Here is a 25,941-nt window from a genome sequence, read left to right on the forward strand (position 1 = left end):
CCGTCTTCAATTATATTTCTTTCATCTCGTCCTTTTTCGATTTTTTTTCTTATTTTTTATTTTTTTTATCTCTAGTAATTTTACTTCGAAAGGAATCACATAAGAAAAGAATAGATAATCCTGTTCTGAAGAGAATAATTTTGAAAATACTCTGAGAATTTCTTAGTAACGGGAACCGTGAAGGAAAACCGTTAGAACGCTGAAAGAAACGAAAATCTCATCACGACAAGATTTTCATCCACGACGGAAATTCCTTAGACATAATCTTATAAGTGAGTCACGACTCAAGTGATTCGGGTTTTTTTTTTATCTACTACTTGTAAAAGAGTAGTGTATATATGTAGTGGTGCTGAAAACTAATCAACTTGTTTACTCAACAGAAAGTACAAGAAAATTTGTAGTTACAGGTGCTTAAATATGTTAATTAGTTAACGAGACCGTGGAATAATCCCTAAAATTCAAGAAAAAATGTTAATCAGTTGTCTACAAATTACTTAAGCATATTGATAGAAACTAAATAGAGTAACAATTTGCAGCGAAGATGGAGATGTGCTCTTGTATAGAGTTATAGGTTGACCTGATTTTTCTCTATGGGCCTAAATCTAATACCTCGTTAGCTCAGCTTCAAACACCAGTTTGCCGAAGCTTCCCCGCCCCAAAGGGCTGTATAATTATAATGTTGGGCCAAATTCACTATAGCTACTCATCTGCTAACTTAAGTACAAACATGGACCAATACAACATATGAATCAGTAGAGATGAAATTCGGCCTGATACAGCGACCCAACAACATCAATCTAACCTGGTCCATGATCATCTGGGACCCAACCTGGAACAGCGCAACTGCAAGCAATATGGGCCTCATTTCATAGAGGCTCATCCAGCCCTGCCATGAACCCATGGCACCAGGGTTTGCAAATTCGAACGAGCGAATATCGACGAATAACGATCGATTTGAGCTCAGTCGTATTATGAAAATTGACACTTATCTGCCGAATTTAAATTTAAATTCAAAATTTTCAAAAAAAATTACGAATTTCAGCTGAATTCTTATTAAATTTTTCAAATTTCGATTGATATTCGTGATATTCGAATAATGCGCTAAGGAACACATTTCGATGATCAAACACATTTACGAACTGCCTAGACTCTTCCACCAGCCGCCGCCATGCCTTCCATGTGCACCATGATGTGAGTGTTAAAAAAACCCGTTGCGATGTACAGAGAAAAAAAAAAGACAAAGAAAATACAGCCGCTTCAGCCCAGGCAAGTGCTGGCTGCCATCCATTGGATTCCAGCCTAGAGTCTACCCGTCGCAAGTAGTAGTAGTAACTGATGCCACTAAATTTCGTGTTTGACCCAGTCTCATTGTTTCTGGACCATGTTGAGCATGACCTACGTGTCGTGTCGGTAAAAAAAAAAAAAAAACCTTTTCCCTTAGCTCAAACACCTTGGCTCTGGCTCTTGTACCATCAGCGTTCTCTGCTTCTCTAGGCAGTAGGCACAGCGCAAGAGGAGAAGATCCTCTAACTCCACAATGAAGTTAGCACGGATATATAGATTAGTTCTTTGTGAATTTTGCGTATTCGCGACCAAGTTAGCACAAGGTACGAGGGAAAGGAGATCTGACGTACCTACATCGTAATTTGGTTACTAACATGTGAGCTAATTTTTAATGAGCTTATGTATCAGCAACGCCGTATAATAACCTCAGGAAATATTTTTCGTGGGAGGTAACTTCACCTAATCACCTCCCTGGTTGCTCCTAATTCTTCCTCCTTCATTCCTCCCATCGTCACTCCCACCTAGGGATGGCAATTGGCGCGGTGAAACGAGTAGAGCTCCCTCATACTCGTACCCACTATAATATTTTCTGCTGTGGGTATGCCTATTAATATTGACAGGTAAAGAACAGAGAATATACCTGCCATCCGTGGGGACTCGTTGCCTGCGGGCATACCCGTGTGCCCGCAACCATCTCCCACTGACGACCATCTCCACCGGCGAGCTCTACAACAGAGATGAGGTGAGAGGATCCTCACCAAACGGCTCACCTCTGTAATCATTGCCTAGATCTGGCCCCTCTGCGCGCCTGCCCTGCTCAGCAATAACAGCAAGGCCACACCGAGCATGAGTGTCGCCACGCATTGCAGCTGCACCATGCTTCCTCCTCCAGCTCCGCAGTAGCTACAACAACTCCCTCTATCGCCCCTTCCTCCTCTGCTTCCTCCGTCGCCGCCCTCTCAAGGCTCCCACCTCTGGCTCTTCAGCGAAGCGAGGCATGAGGGGTCTAAATCGGGGTGTGGGTGCGCGGCTCAGTGTTCTCTGGTCACGAAGATGGCAAACCCCAGTGTTGCGAGTGGTTCAACGATAGAGACCAACCTCGTGACTAGGCTGCCTGGGCAACTGACAGTCAGGTTCAAGGTACGGTCTAGCGGTGGCAAGACAGAGTGGGGGCGGGAGGGAGGTGGATTGGGGGATAGAACAGACAGCAAAGGGGGGGGGGTGGATTGGGGAATGGAACTGACGGTGGAGGGGCAGGGTTGGATTGGAGACCCACCTGTATACATCCATACATACTATGCAAATAAACGGGTGCCACGGGTATAGTTAAGTCTTACCTATACTCGTACCCATATACCCGTCGGATAGCAATTTGTGCCCACGAACGTGTCCGCATGCAGTAAATAAGGAACAAACCTGACCCTAGTAGCGTATTTACCCACGGATAAACTTGTAAATGGGTAAAACTGCCCTCCCTACTCCCACTCTTGCTAGCCAACTCCGAACTCTCCATTGGTGCAATCTCTGTCAAACTCCTCACCAATCCACTCTTGAAATGGCACTATGCTGCCCTCTCCAAGTCGATAGTCGGCTCAAACGCTTGCGTGGCTTTTACCTGGCAGCGGCGCTGTGCGTGGTTGTGCTGGCATTGTCGCCCGCATTGGAGGCCATGTCGGTGTCGTTGGTGGGCATCAACTACGGTCGTGCTGGGAGAAACCTCCCGCACTGCAGTCTGTGTTGCCACTGCTCGTGGCCCTCGGCACTGGCCGTGTGCGGCTCTACGACGCTGACCCCATCGTGCTACACGTGTTTGGTGGGATTGGGGTTAAGCTCATCGTCGGAGTGCCCAACCAGTGCTTGCCCACCGTCACCAACCTAGGCGCCGCTGCGCAGTGGCTTAAGCAGAACATGGTGCACTTCCAGCCAAATACCAAGATCGTTGTGCTCACCGTCGGCAACAAAGTGCTCACCAGCAATAGCCTTGCACTCTCGTGCTCCCTGCTCCCGATGATGCAGTCCCTGCATGACGCGATGGTCACGATGGGTCTGGATAAGGAGATTGCCGTCACTATGGTGCACAACCTTGGCGTGCTTGGCATGTCCTACTCACCCTCACCTGGGGCCTTCCGCAAGGTCCTCCTTCAGTACCTCTGCCCCATCATAGACTACCATGCCAGGACCGGTTCACCCTTCCTCGTGAACGTATACCCCTACTTCGCCTACTACAACAACCCCAAGGATGTGCAGCTCGAGTATGCACTGCTCGAGCCAAGATACGCCAACGTCCTCGACGCCGACCCAAACTCTGGGCTGCACCACCCCAACCTCCTCGTGGCACAGGTGGACACCGTGTACCACGCCATCATGGCGGTGAACACCGTGACTTTACACGTGGTGGTGTTACGGGTCTCGGAGACCGGGTGGCCCTCCGCGGGAGCCACCAACGCTGCAGAATGCGGCGTGGTACAACAGCAACACAACGGCTGGTAGTGAAGGGCAACGACAAGCTGCTCAAGCCTAGGGTGCCACTACGCGCGTATGTGTTCACACTGTTTGATGAGAACCTCTAGATCGGCCTGGCTTCCAAGCGCAACTACGGCATGTTCAAGCCTGATGGCACGCCAGCGTACGAGCTCTTGTTCAAGCTGCCGCGTGACAACTCCACCTTCGGACAGTTCGGCGGTGGCGAGGGTGGAGGATTCATAGGCAACAGCAATGCTAGCAGCGGGTACATTAGCTGCGGCAAAAACAACAGCAATTATGACATCTCCACTGCGGCACAGGACCCTCTGGTAAGCTCTGCTTCTACTCCTCTCTCTCAATTGTTCGTGCATGTATGGATCATTGTTTCCCTGAACAAGAGAAGGTACTTTAGGTGATTGCATCAGGTGTTGCTGCTTTAGCACTTGAGAATGTTGTGCGATAGGCATCATAAGAGTACATGTCTTATGTTGACCACGGTCTGCACAAAAATTAGATGACGCAATTAGAAAATTTGTTGCACTATCAACACCAATATTTTATCCCCCAATCCCTACTGCGTGCAAAATTTTTGAATATGCAGAGTGGATATGATGATTCAGACTCAAAAAGTTAGGTTCCATCGAATATCCTACGTACATTGGGTCTTCGTTTGATTCCTAAGGACACCTCTATTAAGGCAATTGATATTCCTTAAGTGACTAAAAATCAGACGTTCCTCAGGCGAGCACTGATTCACGATCGAACGTCGCCCATCTATCTTCTTTCTCCAACTCGCGCAACTGCTCCCACAACACTCCCCCCACCCCGCTCACCTTCAACCGTCTCCGGCAGCTCTCCTGCTGTAGGATCCGCATCCATCACCCATCCACCATCAGCACTAGCCCACCGGCTGTCCTCAATCGCCTGCAGTCGATAGCGCCCTTGCCACCCCGCCTGCTCCGTCGAGCAGGCCTACTTCCTCCGGCATACATCTAAGCTTGGGAAGCACATCGATGACTCCAAAAACCCCCTCCCTGAAACTTAAACCACACTGGCCATGACGTACGCGGTGACCTCACTAGCCATGACGTACGCGGCGGCTGCTGTCACCTGATTGCCGCTCCTAAATTTTAAGCGTGTTGTATTAAAGATCTTCACATCATTCCTACTTGCACCCTGTCTAAGGTAGGAGCGATTAGGTGTCTGCAAAAACCAACACTAGCGCTAGGTGCAAGGATGTTTGGCATAACTTCTGCTTCTGCATAATCCGCTTTCTAAAGAATTAAGTGAAAAGCATATTCTACTTCTTCGGATTGTGCAGTTCGTTCTCAGAACCCGCTTACTGATAATCTGTTGTAGAATTATGTCGTTTAGCATAGCTTCTGCATAATCCTTAAGAATCCATAAACAGAAGCTATGCCAAACAGGACTGCAGTGAGCTACTTGTTTGGAAGTGCCCTGCACTACATAGCATGTCCACATTCCCAGCAGGATGCAAATGTAGTCCTACAAGTGATGAAACTTCTTTAGAAAGTGTCGTTGACGAGTGTCTCCCCACTGTTTTTTTGGGGACCGATCTATTTTTTGTCTTTTCTCGTGATGCTTTCCTTATGAGGTGCTCCTTATTTGTTTGTGGTTGTCGACAGGGTCACTGGTGGATGTGCATGCAAGCAGCAAAGGCAGGAGCAACAGCTATCTTGATTGTGGCAGTGTGAGGTCATCGAGTGCTGCCGCTCTCCTCATCTAGATGGCATATTGTTAGGCTATCTCCAACCAATTTTCCTCCACTTCATTCCATTTCTGATTCTCCTCCCCATTTCCATTTTCTTTATTTTTTTTTTTGTCTCCAACAGCTTCTTTTCGAAGGGATTCGTGAAGGGAATGTAGAAAGAATCCCAGGGTGAATGAAATGACCTTGGAAATCCCTCTATGAAGAGAAACCATTGGAGCGCTGAAGGGAATGAAAATCCTTTCGCGAATGGAATATGACTCGCGACGAGAATCTGTTAGAGATGGTCTTAGGGGTGGGTAGATAGGATGGAGTGGAGCTTGCGGTTCTGGGGCAGCAACATTGATGCGATCTGATTTCGTGCGGCTCCTATGTTGTGATTTTGAGATCGAATAGTGAGCTAGCTAGTGCTTTTCAGTGCCTTCTAAGCTATGGTTAAGCAGCACTGGTCCGGGTTTTCTGTTTGGTTTGGCCTGCAAAACCTTGAAAAGTAGTACCAGCACCCCGGTTAAAATTTGTTCTACTTCGTTTGGACAATGCTGTTTTTTCGAAAGGACGGCAAGAGTATTATCAATTATACTCAATTTTTTTATTGAAGAAGAGAATTAATCCAGTTTATAAGAGAAATTGAGTATGAAAACCTCACAATTGCGTGATTTAAAAGAAAACTGGTAGGCAACCCCGAGACAACAATACGACCTCAACTCGAAACAGATGCCCACACTAGAAAGGCACAACCAGATAAATAGATAAGTCCAACCTAATTCAACTCACGCGCTAAACCAACTAGATGTTTGTCTCCCAGCGGAGAATTGCTCCCACACCACCACACCTCAGCCAGCGGAGTCCCGCTTGCACGCCGCCACAAAACACGACTCGATTGGCGAAGCCTTGCTCCTATGCCACACCTCTCTATCACACAAGTTGGCAGCGATCACTTCGGAGGAGCGCGCATTGAGATAAATCACTGTCGAGAATGTCAAAACCAGTGAAGAGCCACCATGAAATGAGGACGTAGGGCAAACCTACAAAAGAAGCCGACAAGTCAAAGAGAAGCCAGACCCATGCCGAACCCAACCACACCGCCACAACGCCGCCAACCACCGTGGCGTGAGAAAATTGGATCTCTAGAGCGACGCCTCTAAGGAGGACGTGATGTTGAGTAGTCACCGTCGCCCGTCTGGTTGCTTGAACTAGGTTTTCACCAAGAGACTCTAGGGGAGGGAAGTGAGGAGATGCCCTGACAATGCCTCAAAGGAGGAGCATGGAGTCTAAGGGCGTCGCCGTCGTCGATACCAGCCAAAACCAGACAAGGCTTTTGCCAACGGCTCTCACAACTCATCCCACACGCATGGCCAGTTTGCACAAGGGCCTCCCCGCCTTCACATAGCCGCGTCGTCCCACACCAACCTAACGTCACAAAACTCCTCACAGGCCCAACCTATAGAAGAGGAGGAGGTCGAGCAAGGGGAGGAGTAATGAGACAGGACCAACATTGTGCCGCCGCCAGATGTCGATCGGAGTAGAAGGAGGGGTGGCCACCATGCCATCAAACTCCCACGGGCCAGGTCTGAAAGAGAAGATTCGAAATCCTACAGGTGACGATAGCTGCAACAGCCCCAAGATCGGTAGCGAAATACCACCTAATAAAGCCCTAATAGACGTAGGCTGATAGCAAAAGAAGGCACAACCACCCAGATCTAAGCCAACCCTCGTGGCGATGGAGCACCGAAGCGGACGCGGCGGATGAGGAAGGGCCAGATGGGGAACAAGATGCCCCAGAGGAGGAGGAAGGACAATGCCGTTAGATTCATGTGATTTGTGTCTTCATGCGAATGCTGGAGGGTGCATCTGCGCTCCATAAAGCTTAGTAACTTCTTGCAACTGGTGCGTCTAACAAAACGGATCAGAGAGTATGTTACAAGAGACGAGACGTGGTCAATGACATGTGAGCGAAAAAGCTACTGTTCTCTGTTTTTCTGAAGGAGGCGCCAAATCCCACATTAAGGTACTTTACGGCTGAAGCAAGCCATTTGGTTTGGTCAAGAAGAACGGACAGTTCTAGGACTAGTGCTTAACACGAGCATATGTTGCTAAACAAAGGTTGCATCCCCACAATCATATGAAATCTCTGGTACGAGTTGTGCCATGGCATGTGCTGTCATTCCTTTTCTGGCAGTTCCTTCGCTGCATTTTGATTCGTTCCAAAAGGGCCACAGGCACAAAAATGGAGCGCAACTTGCTTATCGGCGCGAATCTTCACTGTTTTTTGGTGGCGGGGCCTGTTGACGATCATCGAGGCATGGTTCACTCGAACAGGCCTCGCTACTCATGATGAGCGCGGTTGAACTGCGGGTTCACAGGTTATTTTGCTCCATTTCAAACGCACAATTTGGAGACCGGACTTAATCTTATTGCTGCAGGAGTGAGGACGGCAGGAACCGCAGGCAGATCCAGCTCTCGATATCAACCGAGTTGACTCCAGAGTCCTGTCGATGCGCACCACTGTTTCGTACAGCTAACAGATACAAGCCGAAATGAGACCAAGATGTTCGACGAACAAGGTGTACAAACTTAGTAGGAAGTTCTTCTCTATTGCCCTGTTTATTCTTGAAATGAAACACCAGGCATCAATCAAACATGCAAAGGTTTGATAATTCACATTATTCCACCCCCTTTCAAGATGTATTTACATACATATTCTGCTCGCGCGCGCGCGCAGAGGAGAAGCTATAAGGCACACTACACAAAGCCCTCGCATGCATTGAGCTAATACAACCAGCAAGTACAGACCCAACAGCACGTCTGAAATCCTGGAAAACCGGAGCTCCGAGTAGTGATTCGTCTACTGGACCTGCACGTCGATGACCTTGCGCTCCACCTCGGTCTTGGGCACGGTGACGAGGAGCACGCCGTTCTTGAGCTCGGCGCGCACCTTGCTCTTGTCGCACTCCTCCGGCAGCGCCACCCGCATGTCGTAGGCACTTACGCTGCGCTCCTTCCACCACCCGTCGCCGCTGCCGTCCGCGCCCTCGCCCTCCTTCTTGTGCTCCCCGCGGATGACCAGCGTGTCTTCCTCCACCATCACCTTCACCTCGTCCCGTGCCAGCCCCGGCATGTCGAACCGCATCTTCACCTCCTTCTCGTCCTCCATGATGTCCCACGGTAGCCGCACCTCGCTAGTCGCCGACGCCGACCTGCGCGCCGTTGGAAACCCCGCGGCGTCGTCGAACAACCGGTCCACCGTGTCCAGCATCTGCCGCATCGTCCGCATCGGTGACATCGGATCAACCAGCCCTGCACGCGCCATTGCCAATCAACCGTGTCAGCCTCTGCTCTGGTCGCAGGATCCTCTGCTCGTGAGAGAATCAATCATGCAACAGAGGACTTACCGAACGAGGAAATGTCGAGTGGGGCAGCACGACGCGTGCGGCGCTGGACGGCATTTCCCTGGCCCTGCTGACGGTTGCCGCCGGTCTGGTTGACATGGACGTCGACGGCGGTGTTGTCCCTGTTCTCCAGCCCCGCGGAAGCGGCGAGCGAGCGGGCTCTCCCGGACGACGCGAACCCGGGCGTCGGCCTCGCCGCCCTCCAGGCGCGGATCGGGAGGCGCGCGGCCGGGGACAGGCGGCTGACAGTAGCGAAGGGGGCGGCCGCTGCAGCCATTGCGCTACGGAGAGCTGGGAACTGAAACGCCGAGAGAAGTGGAGATCGTGGGAGCTTGTTTAGTTGCCGCTAACTTGCTGTTCTTGAAAACTGCTTTGCTCATCTGGTGTAACGTGGCAGGTACGCGGCGCATTTTATAGCGTGGAGCGGAGCTCATGAGAGTGCGGTGGAAGTGTGGGGAAAGGAGTTGAAGCTTCGGGACAGCGCTGCAGAGCTGGTTAGTACAGTGGGGAGTGGGACGGGAGCGCTCCGCTACGGCGGCGCGTGGCGCCGGGATGTCTAGAACATTCTCGTACGCTCCCCACCGCTTCGAGACCATGACCCGGATGCCTGGATTCTCTGGGGGCGGAGCAGGTGCAGCCGTGCAGGGAGGCGGCTTTGGTGCCGTGGGCCTTGCCGCTGGTGGAGAGTTGCTGTTGTCTTTTCGGCCTGTTCCGTGCGCTTGTCGCCGAGCATTGCAGACATGGCTTAAATCACTCGGCGTCTAGGTCTGTTTCCGTGCTCTTTCGGACGGTCCAGGTGAAGATCAGGGCCCGATCAATCATCAATGTCGGCCCAATAGCAACAATCCAAACGGGCTTAGGCCGTAACTGCGCTGCACATGCGGATCGCATCTCCGAAACTTCTTCAGCCTGGGGATCGCCACGTTCTGATCAATCTGGGGGCTTTCCAATATTGCGGTTGTTCATGATGGGTTATCTAACCCTACTTCCCCTGCAATGAGATTCAGAAATGCAGGCTAAAGCTTCTGATTGCTTAGAGGTCATCACCAATTTGAAGAAGAAGAAGAATAAGTGCGCATATAGTATGATCCTTCAGGAGATTCAGAAGAGATATTATCTTTTAGATAATGTTGAGTTTGTTCATGAAGGAAGGGACTCTAATAATGAACAACCACATATGCTAGCTAAGCGTGCTTGTACTTTGGCACCCGGACGCCATGTTTGGCTGCTCCGCCGCCAGATATTTTCCATGCACCTTTGATTATCATCAATGAATAAAGCCCTGCCCTTCGCTAAAAAAAATGATCAATCTGGGGGCCGGGGAGCAATTGGCAGTAGGAGCTTCGCTGCACAAGATCAGCCTCTGGTGCACTTGCAACCCACAAGTTGTTCGCAGAGTTATCGCTCGTCATCTGCTCGAGTAAATGCCCCTGAGACTAGCATGACAGGTTTCTCCGATGATGGTGATGTCCAACAAGCACGAAGAAAACAAACAAGTTGGAAACAGTTTTTGGGTTAATTCGAGATGATGAGTGCTGTCTGCGGCCAAGGTACTTGCAGTATTTACAATAATTCAGCTGCAACTGTAAGGTCTCCTTTGGATAGGTCTTTTCTGTCTTGTCGGTAAAAAACCACAAACTACTTAGGAGGCTAGATTTTAGTCTCAGTTTCTGATGACTTTTGACTGGCTAAGAAAATAGATGTGATTGAAATGAATTAGAAGTTGAGAAACAGGCTGAGATAAATTTTTTTAGATTTTGGTATGCTAAGAAATTAAAAATTTATATAAAAATCAACACCTAAAATTCAACAGCTACACCTATTTTCTCAGCCAACAAAAAAACTCTAAATCCGCAGCCTATGCAAACAAAACCTAAGTCAGCATCTCAGTCATGTAATACTAGCCTTTGAGGCTTTGACCAGCAGTTCTGAGTTACCTATAGTTTTTTATAATAAAAAATCATTTTTTCAGAAATAATACACAATTTTAAAAAATAGAAATAATCATCTATCACGATACCACAACGTGAAAAATTAGTAATCGCACCACAACAGCGTGTAAATAGGTATTTTCGCTCTACCAGGCAATAGTCTGGTAGGTGCCACACGATTAGTCGTGACGTGGTACCATGATATATTAATTGTCGGGCTCCCACTCCGCGACGATAAATGATTATTTCTGATTTTTAAAATCACATATTATTTTGGAGAAAACGAAAAAGAATGGTTATTTTAAAAAATCGTTAGTTCGTTACCTATATCAGCAAACTTGCAACACAGGAAGGTATGCGGCTTTGTGCATCCTTGCTTGATGGTGATAGACTCGTCAATCATTGATCGCATCACCGAGGAAACCCTTTTTTCATGACTAGCTAGGATTAAGTGGACGCACCCTAACCCTGTATTAGGTTGTGGATTAAGTATGATAAACTGAGACCACCTTGCCCCCAGCAAAAGGGTTTAAAAGGATCACTGAACAAGCAGGCGATTTCAGGTGATTAATACGCTAGCTTGCGATGCAATGGATTCCACGTTTGCAGAAACTAATGGTCCTGTCGTGTCATATATTTACTAGTTAGAGTATGTAGTTCCACGAACTACGCGGTGATCCAAGATGAAACATGCTAAGAAAATGGAGAAATAAAAGAAAATCTCATAAAATAAGCAAAGCATCTGATCGAGAAAATATCACGAGTTCACGACCATCCGATCTCGGCAGCCTACGATTACTTAACGCACGGTCGGAGTCCAATTGTACTACGGAACAGGTACCGAACTCTTGAATATGTAAGTGTTTGTGTTGCTCTTAATTGAGCTCTCATGTTCGTGTCACTTTGGAAAAAAAGGGAGTCCCGTGCATGCAAAGACTCTACAATATCACGTATAAGTGATGGACTGATTAGTTATACCTGTCGGCCGGCCGGCCGCCTCGATCAAACTTTTTTTTTTTCGAACGGACTCGATCAATCTTGGCACCAGCCAAAATGTCTCGACGACGCTAATTAGCTCTACCTCGATTCTCTCAGAATCTAGTTGTCTCATAATATTTTTCAAGCTAAAGTTAGAATTTCTAAAAGCACATGTGACATGTTGTGCCTAGCTTAAAAGAAAAGGCATTGGGAATTTGACATAATCGTGGATGAGCTAGAGAAAGACAAGGTAGAACAATATGTATAAAATGTGCTCGGTAACCTAGAGAAATATAAGGTAGAACAATATACACAAAAAGTGCTCGGTAACAACAAGATAATAAAATATTTGATACGGTGACCCATCGACCGTGTATCATTTGCAATCATAATTTGGTGCTATCTCCTATTCTCAATGGCGGAGCAGGATTATAAGGATGCGTATTCGAAGTTTCTAAAAGAATAAAATTATTCAATAGCAACGTCAAATACGAAGAATCATAACAACAATAGTCCAAATATAAAATGCTTGACATAGTGATGATATCCTAAATAATTTAGAAAGATTATAAAATTATAATAAATTTATAATATAACTCTACTATCCCCGTCTGGAAACGAGTTATGATAGTACCAGCCTTCACTTGTTTAAAAAAAAATCACATTCAAGAAATATAACCAGATAATCATTAAGTATTGATTTATGACAGTGAGAAGCCTTCTTGAAACTAATCTGTTCTATTTATTTTTTGATTAGTTAATTAACAAACAAATGAACTAATCTTGAAAGTACCAAATCACATGACCATAATCAAAAGCGCTAACTAATCTATTCTATTTGTTCATTGATTAACAAACAACTGAACTAATCTTGAAACTCATCAAAGCGTTTGGCGTTCCTCCCTGCTGGATCCTGCACTCCTGAGCCTCCGAGCGGCGCACGTTCCCGTCGATGTTCTCTGGGACGTGTTAGCGACGGCGCGACGCTTAAGTCACGGGATGACGCTCAAGCTTGGCCTCGCCGGGGACGCCTACGTGCGCAAGCGTCCCTTGGCATCGCCATAGCGCCTCAAATCCTCGATGCGCGAAGCCGAGTACTTGAGTCCGATTGGAGTGGAGCTGTGGTGGTGCATCAGTCTTAATTGGAGTGCGGCTATCGGTGGGCATTAATTGATCAGTAGTAAATCAAATTTGATTAATAATTGGTTGGAGTGCCTCTGTGGGTGACCCAAGTGGAATGGTAATATGAAACGTCATCCAGTCTTGGTCAATCTCTGAAGTCAAAACGTGAAACGTCATCAGTCGTCCTATACTGAAAACTGGCATGTGGACGTTCATCTGCCAGAGTAACTTCTTTTTGTTTGCTAATAACTAGCAGCATGTACTGTTTGAGCTACTAATCATCTGAGACGGGAGAAACAGAGTGCTCAAACCATAAGAGCAGTACCCGTTTCGTACTCTATATCACTAGGTCAACCTATTTCAAAAAGTAAGATCATCTCTAGCAGTATCTTAAATTTTTATCTTAAAAATATTATTACAATATTCCCTATCACTATTACAGTATTCCTTATTTTTTTATCTCCAACAGCTATCCTATTTCTTACCTTCTACCTCTCTTTTACTCCCTCCAGACCCACTGTCACCTTCTATCTACAGTACTGCTAGCACTAGTCTGAGATAATTTCCAGTGCTACAGTACGCTGCAATTTAAAATCACTGCTGGAGTTAGCCTAAAAATCCATGAATCTAAACGACAAGGCAGGTTCCACTGCAAGGTCAATAGATTTGACGTTTCCTGGCGCATGCAACTATCACACACATTAAGTCTGATAAATGTGTAAAAGCTGGAAACTGCCCACCACTACTAGCGGTTTTAGTGTTTTTTTAATTAATATTTTAAAAACAGTACTCTTTAGTTACACTAAAATAAATGATGTGACTACTTAATTTACTCACGTTAAATTTATTGGCGTGACCACTTGAACACGCTGACGATTGTTCTAGTGCATTTACATATGGGATCGACGTGACAATCTTGAGTCACGTCATAGGGGTCGGCGCGACCGCCTATCACATCAACTCCTTTAGCGTGATTTAGGTGTACACAGAGGGCCGCGCTGGCTTTTCTTTATCGCATCTCTTCCTCCTCCTCCAGCCGTGCGTAAGCTGAGGCGATGATCTGTGGCGACGCCAACGAATCCCCCATTTCTCCACCAATCGAGCACGATTCGATGGGAATTTCACGGGGACGTGTCCTAGGAAGGTAGCTCCTCTATTTCCTGTAAGTTTTTTTTCGTTGTTTTTGACTTGCATTCTTAGTTCAAGGGTAGTTAGAGTTTAGGATTTTGTTGATGATGATTTATGAAATTTGTACATTTCGGATTAGATTGGAGGTCAAATATCGTGCTATAGGAGTATAGTTACGTATGTCTAACGTGTAGAATTTGTTGTATGTAATTATCTGAGTATAGGATTAATGTATATGAGAAATTCATGATTTCTATATATAAGTAGTTTTGAATTATTGTGATGAAATGATGAGGCGTAGGAATTGAAATGGATTATGTGTAGGTTTTGCATGTGTTATAAAGATGGATAATTTTGTATATGTGAAATGTTTGGATAGTTTGTGTAGATAGATTAGATTGTTCGTGTGTTTTGTGGTGGTATGGTTAATGAAAATGGGGTATTCGTAGTGTTGAATGTAAAAGTATTTGGTGCACGTAAAATTCGTAATGGATTAATATTCGTGCAGCACTATAGTATGACTTCCAATTTGTAGTGTAATCAAAAGTGGGTACACTTCACCCAGAAGTATCTCGATGTTAATTGCAATGATGCCCCCATTCCTCCCACTCTCCCTGTCCTGACTTGTGACTATGGTAAGCCCATCGTGGTCCTTCAGTCACTACATGAAGATAATGCTAGCTGCACTTACTACCTGTGCAAGGATTATCATGTGAGTGCGTATTTGTTATAGGTTAGGATAGAAGATATGACATTACTTTTGCTGACATAATATTTTAATAATTTACATGAGTGAGAGATGTGCTACTTTTTTCAATGAATTGATGAGCATAGGATGTGTGACCCTAGGGTTATGAAGGTGAAGCGATTTAGTCAGTATCCGAAGCCATATGACAAATTTGTTCGTTGGGTTTCTTCTCCACTAAATTCACCAAAACTATCGAATAAAGAAAAGCGGAAAGTGAGTAGAAGACGTACAGAGGATCCTCTATTGTGCAGCTGTGGAAAGCAAAACGTGCTTTGTGAACCTTTTGGGAGATCTTCTTACTTCTGTTGTGAAGGGATGACAAAGATAAAAACTAAGCATGGTTGCTTGTTTATAATTCGAATGAGGTAGAATTAGATGTCATGTAACTTGTATCATGAATTTAAATGCAACACCATAGTGCTACTTGTAACTTTCAGGATTTATTGTATGGACCCAATGATGAATGGATAGAGGAGAAAGAGGATCAAGTGAACACGAATAGGGTGATAGAACCATCACATCCAAGGAAGTGCACTTGTGGTGTGAATGCTCGATATAGGTGTAGGACCGAGATAGACGACTAGAAGAGGGGTTGAATAGGCGCCTTAACAAATTTCTTTCAAAATTGATGGACTTCTCCTATTCTTGAATCCAATGCACCTCAAAACCACATGCGGAAGCAAGATAGACAAGAACAAATTGTAAGAATTCCAAAAACCAACGCTCCTCTTAGATGGATATGAACACTAGGTTCCGGTTAAGCCAATATTAAGAGTCATAGTAAAAAGAATCAAACAACTTGACGAAAAAACTCATAAACACAAGAGAACTAGGTGTTGATCTAACGGGTTGAGATGGTTCAAGACCAACTCATATGAGATGATTATCCTCTAGCAACAAGAAGAACACCTCTTACACTTCTAAAAATAAGCAGCTCTCAAGAAAAATGAAAATCAATAAGGTAACACCAAAAACATGCACGAAAATATAGGAACTAAAAGCAGGAGACTGGAAGGAGATGAACTCAAGCATCTGCAAAATACTTTCTTCATTAAGCTCAGAGGAACGCCCTCTTTTAACAGATTACAAAGTATTTTTCTCACAAAAACTCTCACTTAAACATAGACTAAGCACCCCTCTCCCTCTCTATCCACACAATACAAGTGAAAGACTCTCAAAACTCTCTAAAAACTCTCAAAGGCTCTACCCATTCCACCAGCCACACTCGTCTATTTATAGTCCTAGTGAGGTAGTTTAATGCTTAAGCAATCCTATGCCTAAACTGCTCCACTTACAATGAACTTCCACCTACCATCGGGGATAGTTTCATCTGAATTTTCTTCATTCATCGGATGGTCATGTCACCTTCATGACTAAGCCTTGTCTCGATGCAAGCTTTTCGATGATGCCACATGCACTCCATCCTCTCACGATTTTTACGGCCAAACATGAAAATCACCTTGCATGCTTCTCAAAGTGTGACTCACAGCCACTTGCTTACACCTTAAGCAAGTCTTCCTATGTCGACGTGAAATCTATCTTATGATCTTGACCGCCGGTAAGTCTCTTCCTTTCCCAATCCCTCAGGACATCTTGTCACTTGCACTGGTATCCTTTTTTGCTTGACTTTGTCGACACTCTGTCTTCATCCTCCATCTCACGTTTTGCTTGACCTCCACGTGTACAACTAGGATCACCCTTAACTCTGCCGGCTCCCTCGATCGTCCGGCACTAAGCTTCCCAATTAGCACTGATCTCTCCACCGTCGGTCACCAAATTGCATCCATCACCTACACAGCATAAGACAAACAAACACATATCTTCAAACCCATTATAGATTAGTGCATAATTAAAATCATCAGTCAATGCACCTCTCAGAAAAATCATGAACTTGAGCACCAGACCATCCGGTGTGTTCAACTTGCCAGATCAGCTGTCTGGAATTCTCTCTACAAGAAATAGTCCAGCGTGCATTCATGCTCATCGCCAGACCATCCGGTGTATTCAAGTCCGCCAGAGCTAGTTTGCAACCTCTCTGCAAGAAAAATATTGGCGTTCACTAATGTCCAACACCAGACTATCCAATGTGTACTTCAATATTTGCTTGTTCGTTGAAATGCTCTGGCGTGTACTGCATGTGAACACCAGATCATCCAGTGAGTTCATTTTCTTCAGTTCTAGATCATCCAGCATATACAATTTTCCTAGACTCACTCACAATCACGTAAATTCCATTTTGTCTGCAATGTTAGTTAGTTATGATCACAATTGCAATAAATAATCATGCCCATACAATCTCAAAATTATCAAACCAAATCAACATCATTGTCAATTACTCTTCACATATGAACCGAGACATATTTTAACTTGGTTTCTCAACAGGATAGTGCCCTCCGAACTTGGTGTGGTGTACTACTGCGGGCATGTGGTTGGTAAAGATATGATTTGTTTTATGCATATTATCTATATTTTCTGTTTTGATATCCTATGTTGAATGTACTTTGTTAATGGGTGTTCATATGAATTTTTTTTTGAGTAGAGTAAGCGGAGATGTTCATAGGAGGAGTACCTTGATAAAGATGAGGTGGATCATGAGATTGCATGGCGGAGTAAGTGTCATCCGATGGTGATGTCAAGCTATCTAGAGCACTGTAAGAAGGCAACTCGTGATTTTTACAGAATTATGTATCCCCCGTGCAAGAGAAGAGTCATGGATGGTCAAGAGGCAGCGGCTAAGACGGTGCAAATTGAGACAATAAAGACTCTTGTTGCTAATTTGCCAATGCTTGTCCCAGGCGATTATGATGATGATGACGTGTTGCTCTATGATAGGTTAGACGATTAGCATTAAAGGTTAGTTCAATGGGTATATGGTTAGTGTCCTATATTCACGTACTATGTTATGAACTATTTATGAACTTCATATGTAATTATAGTCGATTGTACTATGTGAAACACTAGAATTGTTTTATTTGTGTTTTGGTATGTTTATTTGTGTGAACCATATGAACAATGTGAATGTAGCATAATAGATGGATGCCGAGAACAATTCATTAAAAAATTATTACAATACATTATGATAGCGAACCTCGTGCACTGCTATGGTAAATATGTGTAACACCTTTGGTGGGATTATAAACAAAGTACTCTGAAAATAAAACATCTTGTGAGCCAATACGATTGAACCAATTTAAATTATATATTGGTTAGAAACAATTCCAAATATTATTTAACAAATTCACAAGAAATACAACAAATAATTCAAGAAAATAGTGAATATTGTGTCACGCCAAGGGAATTGGCGTTACACTTTGTGCTGCCACGCCAGAGGGACCTTATTTGCAGGGGCTCATTGGAGCGAGGGAGTGAGGGAAGGGCTGGCGTGACACCATGTTGGGTCATGTGAGCAACATCGCATCCACGCTAACCCCTACCCATTTGCAAGTCACTGAGAGCTAGGGATAGAGGGAATGGCCAGCATGACGACATGTTAGGTCATGCCAAGGGTCTTAGCACGATGAATCGATGACAGACTTGTTACGCCGGATGATCTGGTGCAAACACAACTGAGAGTCAGAGATCAAAAGTCCAAGAGGGTGGGAAATTTGCCGATTTTTAGAAGAGATCACCGGTAGGTCCGGTGACAAGCTGACAAACACGCCAGGCCAATTTGAGTAGACCACAAAGTTCTAAATGTCAGATAAACCGATGATAATAAAATTGAACTCGTCGGATGATTTTCAAGAGATCAGGAGAGCTGACAGAGATCTAAACGCCAGATAATCCGGTGTAAATATAACTGAGCACCGAAGATCACATTGGACAGAAGTCCAGGAGGATAGGAAATTTGCCGATTTTCAGAAGAGATCGCCTGAAGGTCCGGTGACAAGCTGACAAACACACCGGATCAATTTGAGCAAACCACGAAGTTCTGAACGCTGAATAATCTAATTTTGATAAAATTAAACTCATTAGATGGTTTTCAAAGATAAGAGAGAGCTGACATAGATCTGAACGCTGGATGATCTTCTGAGGAGGAAAAAGAGAGCACCGGACCATCCGGTGAAGAAGAAAAAGATTTTGCTAAACTGAAAACTATCACTGAGTCCAAACTTTAAATAAATACACAACAAACTGAAGTGTTAAACACACATCGGTGAGTTCAGAAACACCAGCCACCTCTAGGACAATAGTGGTAACTTCCTGAGTTAAATGCTCAATAGACTCTACTTCCTGGATAATACAACCCAACACATCTTGAACCGATGGCATCAAGCTTCTCCCCATAGCCACATCAACTACAACCTCCGCACAACAAGCTTGAGAACAATTCACATAATCCTTGTACAACTTCTAATCATTCTCCGACGCTAACTCCATGACAACATAGTGAGTCCTCCACCCCGGCCGGCATCAAACCTTCTGCATATGGTAACATCACATGCATCCATATCAACATTTATAATTGACCTAACCCGAACAATAATTTCATCGAAGCAAGACGGGTTTCCAAATTTTAACACTTGCTCCCTCATCTTATTAAACTCCCCATTTGCATTAACTGCGCCACCACAACACACACGAACAATCTAGTCCATCTACACAAACTATCCAAATATTTCATATATGCCTTCCAAAATATTCATATATACAAATAAAAAAATAGCTCATATAGCCATAAACATATAACATTTCAATCCCTGCACCTATCCATTTCATCACAACGATTCATGTGCCCTATCAAAACGTAGCGTTATACAACAACATACTTCAATCCTACACATTTCGTACTTCAAATATATTGCATGAAACAAAATCTACACATTACATATGCGTAATAATACATTTGATCTATCCTGAAACGTACTAACTTCATAGATCATTAACTCCAAATTTCTAAACCCTAACCATCATTCAACTACAAATGTAAGCCAAAATAAATGAAGCAAATTGGAGGGAATGGAGGAGTTACCTTCCTATGGCAGTTCCCCACGAAATCCTCTTCGATTTGAGCCCAAAAATGACGGATTTGGTGGCGAAATGAGGTAGGGGAGAGAGAGGAAACGGTGGGGTGTGGCTCGGGCTCGAGGAAAAAGAAAGGGAGAAGGAGAGGAGGACCGTTGACACGGTGCTTTGTATGTCCCTGAGTCACGCTAAAGATGTTAGCGTGATAGGCGGTTGTCATAACTTAAGGATGTCATGCCAGCCTCACATGTAAAAGCCAGGGACGGATATCAGTGTGAACACCTTGATCACATCAATATAATTGACGTGACTAAGTTAGTGAATCGTGTTATTTATTTTGGCATAGAGACTAGTTTTTAAAAATTAAGAGTCTCATGAGATATTATTAAAGTATTAATTTAAAAAGTTAAAAAATTCACTACCAGCACGCTGTTAGTTGATGACCAGCGGCTGAATTCGCTAGGCTCAAACCCTGTTCTTCTGATGTCGCTGTGGTACTATTCAATGCTGAAGCTTTCGTCAGATTGCAAGTTTGCAACACTACGTCAGCTGTGATGTCGCCTCCGGCATTGGGAATTTCTTTAGCTCGGAGAATCAATTCACTCTTTTGTAAACAGAGCATTGTACATGTCCAAGATGTACAATTAACTGTGCTCCACTGTGAATAATGCTACTATGTCATATCATCCGCAGCGGATCTTTATGGGAGGGCGGAGCCCCCTCTACTGGCTGCCATTTTTCTATAGCCCCTCTATTATTTGTATGAGAAGAAGAAGAACAGGGAGATAGGACCGAAGAAGATCAGCCCTTCTCGGTGAGACCACGACTTTGCCATGTCGGGCACTGCATGTCGTCGTAAGAACGAATCGCCGAACGGGTTACCGTTGGCATCCATATGGACCGTACCTGCAGCGCATTACATTGCATCAAGTTGCCGGCAAGACCTGGAAGTGCAGCTGAAGCACAGTGGCCATCACTACTGACTACAGGCTGAGGCTACGGTTAGCTGACCGCGTCCCTGCAGCTGCAGCACAGGAAATGACTGTGGAGCAGGGGGTGCCGGTAGGCGGTAGCTGTACCCCTTTTAATTCGGCAAGAAGCCATTAACCACGTTCCTCACCAGACCTCACCTCACCTTACCAGCCAAAATATTCGGCATCCCGGCAGCCGCCTCGTGGTCGTGCACGCTTCGTCGGGCTCGCGCTTGGCAGCGCCTCACTGCCAGCGCGGTGGTGGTAGGACGGTCCCGTTTTGACAGCCAGCCAGCACGGCATGCATCCCGCGGTGTCGCGCGCAGGGCGCCGATAAGTTGCCCATGGCTACGTAGCTAAGCCCGCGCGCGGATTGAGAGCAGCCATTGCTATAGTGGTAACGTGAACAGTACCATTGCTATAGTGTTAACATGGCCAGCGGCATTACTTCCGTGTTCTTTGTAAGTCACTGTAGCAACTCCTCACAAAAAAATGCGCCTCTGACTTTACTAGGTCCCTCGCTACGCCATGGAAGCATGTAACGCAGGGGCTTCGTGCAGGGCGGAGGGCATCGTAGTGGGGCAGCAAATCTGACAACGAGCAAGCATTATTGCCGCGCCACAGTAATCCGGCATTATTTGAACTAGTCAAGTTCCCACAGTGTAAGGATCAGCTGATCGCTGCCTCGCTGGTGCGCGTGTTTAGTTCAGATCCTGATAGGTAGCTCGTCCGCCAGCAGTGATCCCAACCCTAGACGATCGAAATCGAACGACTGAGGGCGTTGCTGACCAGGCAGCTCTGGCCAAGTCTCAATCCAAACAGGCCTGCCTGACCCTTGTTTCTGCCTATCATTGAGGCGATATGGATGGAAGAACTCGATATGTTTTTCTTAACGCAAAGCTGCTTTTGGAAGTGTAAGAGCCGCACAAAACAGAGCAAGATTTCTAGCTGCAAGCTACTGTACTACTCGTATTGGGCTCATACCGGAATTCTGGACTCGAGGGACGTGCTTCGTCGTTTCGGGTATTAGTATCTGGTTCGCTGATATATAGATTCTTTTGCCAAATTGATAGAACTCTTATACCAGTTTGTGCCAGCTTCGTGTATCCACTAGCTCATACCGGTAGCCGGTTGGCCGTTGTCACGTGATCGGTGTGCCACATTCTTTTGAGCACAAGTAGCTCGTTTCATTTGCTCCCCTCTCCCTGTGTGGGTGATCCAGTTACCGAACAACTAAAAGACCCTTCTAAGCAATCGAAACTGAATTATTGAACAAATTTTAATATTTATTAATTTCGAGAAAAGTTGTTTCCATACGTATACCAGTTTCAGAATATGCCCTTCAGTTAGAACGCATTCATGTGGCATGCAAGAGCGGGAAGGAACCTGTCACACCTCCCAACATATGGAAAGGCCTTACAACACGACGAAGCGATGTGTAAATAGTATGAAAAATAATTGCTACCGAATAAAAATGCATCCCCCTTGTGGTCTTTTTTTAGAAGAGAGAGAGAGAGAGAGAGAGAGAGAGAGAGAGAGAGAGAGAGAGAGAGAGAGAGAGAGAGAGAGAGTCAATGAGAAAAAAAGAAAGAGATGGGGGAGAGAATTCAGACCTTTGGTCAGCTGGTTCATTTTCTTTTTAGTCCCTGTCCACCTGATCCAACTAAATCAATAGACCGTTGCAAATGCTGCAATTAATCAGAAATTGACGCACAAAAAAAGATTTTTTTGAAAGATGAACGAGTATATGTGGCGCAAAGGGCCATGAGAAGCGCGGAAAGAGACCTATCAGCGCCTCCCCAACCAACGAGAGAGGCTGGTCAATCAATTGATGATTAAACAACAGGACAAGCAAAATCGCAGCACGCTGGGCGCGAGTCCGTTGCCTGCCTGCCTGCCTGTCTTGCTTGCTTCCCGGCCGCACCACCCGACCACCGGCGGCGGCAGCAGGGGCAGACCTGACCAGCGCGCCGTTGGCTCGCCCGACTCGTGGCGCCAGCGGCAGCGCCAGGCGGATCCTGTACGCGTCCACCTGACCACCTGTGCCTCCTTAATTCCAAGTGGTTGACCGTTGCCCGGTAACAACCATCATTAATAGGCCACGCTCCATACCTATCTCTCTCCCCTCCCGGTTGCTTAAAAAACAAATACTCCTCTCTCTTCTCTTCCAAGTTCCGAGTATTTATTTTTTATTCTAATTATAAATTTTAGTCTCAAAAATAAAGATAAAACAAACGGATAATATAAAAGTTTATTATCACATTTTACTAGTTAATTTGTACTATAAAATTCTACAATCAATGATTTGATGGGAATACAAATTCTACAAATTAGATTAAATTCTCACAATCTAAAAATAAAACATACATGCCCTAATTCTACCCCGTGAGGGCTGTAACCAGCTGACACCTCTATGTTATCTCTCTTTTTGAACTAAACACCTCTCTCTTCTCTTCCAAGTTCCGAGTCAATCATGAGTAGCAATGGTAACACCGTTGGATAGGAATGGGACTATACCAGATTAGGAGGTGACAATGCTATTGTGTGTAATTAGTAAGAGTAGTTACGGTGTCAGATTACGCTAATGTTTTGGTGCAGGAGTGTACCGGCTTTCCACTCGTATTCATAATCGTATATGGCATACGGGTCGGGGAGGAGCCGCCTATAAATTTGACTGCTCCGGCAGCTGCTGATACGCCACCGCTTTCGCGGCAGGTGAGTTGATTGTTCTCCTGTCATGTGCGCGCCCTATATATTTAGTTGCCCGTGTGCCCAATCCACGTATCCGGTTCCGGTGTTCGCTTCCAACTTCACACCAAAGGCGACGTCGCGTTCCGCTTGACACGCTTCGAGTAAAGCTCTCCGATCTCGATGGAGCGGGAGCGCCTCACGGCCGAGATGGCCTTCCGCGGCGACGCCCAGCAGGACGGGGGTGACCCGGCGCCCAGCATCGTCATCAAGATCCGCCGCCGCCTCCCGGACTTCGCGCGCAACATCAAGCTCAAGTACGTCAAGCTGGGGATCCGCCACGGCGGCAGCCCCACGTCGCTCCTGCCGATGCTATGCGTGCCGGCGCTTGCCGCCGCCGCCTACTCGTTCGTCCGCATCGACGTCATCTACTACTCCATCGATCTGCTCACCTGCGTCGCCTGGCTCGGCACGGCCCTGCTGCTACTCACCGTGTACTACTTCAAGAGGCCCCGCCCGGTGTACCTCGTCGAGTTCGCGTGCTACAAGCCGGAGGACGAGCACAAGATCTCCAAGGCGGGCTTCCTCGAGATGACCGAGAGCACCGGGTCCTTCAACGAGGCGGCCCTGGACTTCCAGACCAAGATCACCAACCGCTCCGCGCTCGGCGACGAGACTTACCTGCCCCCCGGCATCCAGGCGCGGCCACCGAGACTGAACATGGCCGAGGCGCGGATGGAGGCCGAGGCGGTCATGTTCGGGTGCCTGGACGCGCTGTTCAAGTCCACCGGGATCGACCCGCTCCGAGACGTGCGCATCCTCATTGTCAACTGCAGCCTCTTCAACCCGACGCCGTCGCTGGCGTCCATGATCATTAATCATTACAAGATGAGGGAGGACGTCAAGTCGTTCAACCTCGGCGGCATGGGGTGCAGCGCTGGCCTGATCGCCATCGACCTCGCCAAGGACATGCTCCAGGCGAATCCCAACTCGTACGCGGTCGTCGTCAGCACGGAGAACATCACCCTCAACTGGTACTTCGGCAATGACCGCTCAATGCTGCTCTCCAACTGCATCTTCCGCATGGGCGGCGCCGCGGCGCTGCTGTCGAACAAGCGCGCGGACGCCGGGCGCGCCAAGTACCGGCTGCTCCACACGGTGCGCACGCACAAGGGCGCGACCGACGAGTGCTTCAACTGCGTGTACCAGCGCGAGGACGAGGTCGGCAAGGTCGGCGTGTCGCTGGCGCGGGAGCTCATGACGGTGGCCGGCGACGCGCTCAAGACCAACATCACGACGCTGGGTCCCCTGGTCCTCCCGCTCACCGAGCAGCTCAAGTTCCTCAAATCCCTGATGATGCGCCGCGTGCTCCGCGTCAAGGGCGTGCGCCCGTACATTCCGGACTTCCGGCTGGCGTTCGAGCACTTCTGCGTTCACGCCGGCGGCCGCGCGGTGCTGGAGGAGGTGCAGCGCAGCCTGAGCCTCGAGGACCGGGACATGGAGCCGAGCAAGTGCTCGCTGCACCGGTTCGGCAACACGAGCAGCAGCTCGCTGTGGTACGAACTGGCGTACGCCGAGGCCAAGGGCCGGGTGCGCTGCGGCCACCGCGTGTGGCAGATCGGGTTCGGGTCCGGGTTCAAGTGCAACAGCGCCGTGTGGCGCGCGCTCCGCAACGTGCCGGCGTTGTCGCCCGGCGCCACCGCGGGGCTGCCGGACAGTAAGGGCGCGCAGAGCTGCAACCCCTGGGTTGACGACGTCGACAACTACCCTCCCAAGGCGTACGTCTGATGGGCCACTTTACGTGACTTTACACAGCAATTGTATGATTCAATTTTCCTCACGACGAAGGAAGACCATGTGTGTGAGGGAAAAATATTTGTTTTCTTTGTCAATTTTCTTTGTGTGTATTTTTTCTTCTTCAAGTAGGTTGCATAGCGTACAAAGTACTGGTTTTTGGAATTCAGAAATTTACGTGGTGTAATGAATTCCAAAAGCCAGCAGTGCTATTCTTTTTCAGCTTTTGTCGTTCAGTCCCTTTGTCTTCCTTGGCCTTCTAGAAGCGGTGGAAGACGAATGGACATCAGTGTGCAGTCCACACAACTAGAGAATCATAGATCAAGTGTGAATGAAATCAAGTACATATCTCTGTAACCTAATTCGCGTAAGATTATTGCGCCCTTATTGAGCCATGTCACCAGCAAAACATCAGTTATCGGATCACTCCATGGAATAAAACTGGCCGTCAGATATCCCTCATGCGATGTTTGCATCCAGCCCCTTCTCGAAGCCTCAAATCGCAAGTCTTCCCCGCAGGCGTGGCCCGCCCCCGCCCCTGCCCCGTGCAAGCCGCTGCCCTCCACCTCCACCAGAGCCGCCCCCTCACCTCCACATCGCCACCAGCTGCTCTATGTCCGCCGCAGCCCCAGCACTAGCCCCTGCCCTCTTGTCCAAGGCAGCACCGGTGACCCAGTTCTAGCTGTGCCGTCATCAACAACTCTCTCTGTCTTGATCTGTTCCCCGGTTCTCTTGACCCGAGCGATCTAGA

At 46.8% G+C, this 25,941-nt stretch overlaps 2 protein-coding genes and 1 pseudogene across 2 annotated transcripts; 2 read left to right on the forward strand and 1 right to left on the reverse strand.

Moving 5' to 3' along the window:
- Positions 1 to 2,839: 2,839 nt before the first annotated feature.
- Positions 2,840 to 4,381, forward strand: LOC133914801 (glucan endo-1,3-beta-glucosidase 10-like; annotated as a pseudogene).
- A 3,662-nt stretch (positions 4,382 to 8,043) lies between these two features.
- LOC133916527 (26.7 kDa heat shock protein, chloroplastic-like) lies at positions 8,044 to 9,246 on the reverse strand. Its single transcript, XM_062360221.1, has 2 exons — positions 8,869 to 9,246; positions 8,044 to 8,773 (listed from the first exon to the last, which is right to left on the reverse strand). The coding sequence occupies exons 1-2, from the start codon at positions 9,140 to 9,142 to the stop codon at positions 8,322 to 8,324; spliced, it is 726 nt and encodes a 241-aa protein (XP_062216205.1). The 5' UTR covers positions 9,143 to 9,246; the 3' UTR covers positions 8,044 to 8,321.
- Positions 9,247 to 23,417: 14,171 nt separating this feature from the next.
- On the forward strand, positions 23,418 to 25,318 carry LOC133916528 (3-ketoacyl-CoA synthase 1-like). The gene has a single exon (XM_062360222.1). It carries the CDS (start codon positions 23,580 to 23,582, stop codon positions 25,182 to 25,184), a length of 1,605 nt encoding a protein of 534 aa, XP_062216206.1. The 5' UTR covers positions 23,418 to 23,579; the 3' UTR covers positions 25,185 to 25,318.
- Positions 25,319 to 25,941: the final 623 nt, after the last annotated feature.

Source organism: Phragmites australis, chromosome 4 (assembly GCF_958298935.1).
Source record: "Phragmites australis chromosome 4, lpPhrAust1.1, whole genome shotgun sequence".
Taxonomy (NCBI): domain Eukaryota; kingdom Viridiplantae; phylum Streptophyta; class Magnoliopsida; order Poales; family Poaceae; genus Phragmites; species Phragmites australis.

Bases quoted from the DNA above. Each gene is read 5' to 3' on its own strand.
- LOC133916527 (XM_062360221.1), bottom strand. From the start codon at position 9,142: ATGGCTGCAGCGGCCGCCCCCTTCGCTACTGTCAGCCGCCTGTCCCCG. The intron at 8,774-8,868 runs GTAAGTCCTCTG...TGGCGCGTGCAG, and splicing joins ACTCGACATTTCCTCGTTCG to GGCTGGTTGATCCGATGTCA.
- LOC133916528 (XM_062360222.1), top strand. From the start codon at position 23,580: ATGGAGCGGGAGCGCCTCACGGCCGAGATGGCCTTCCGCGGCGACGCC.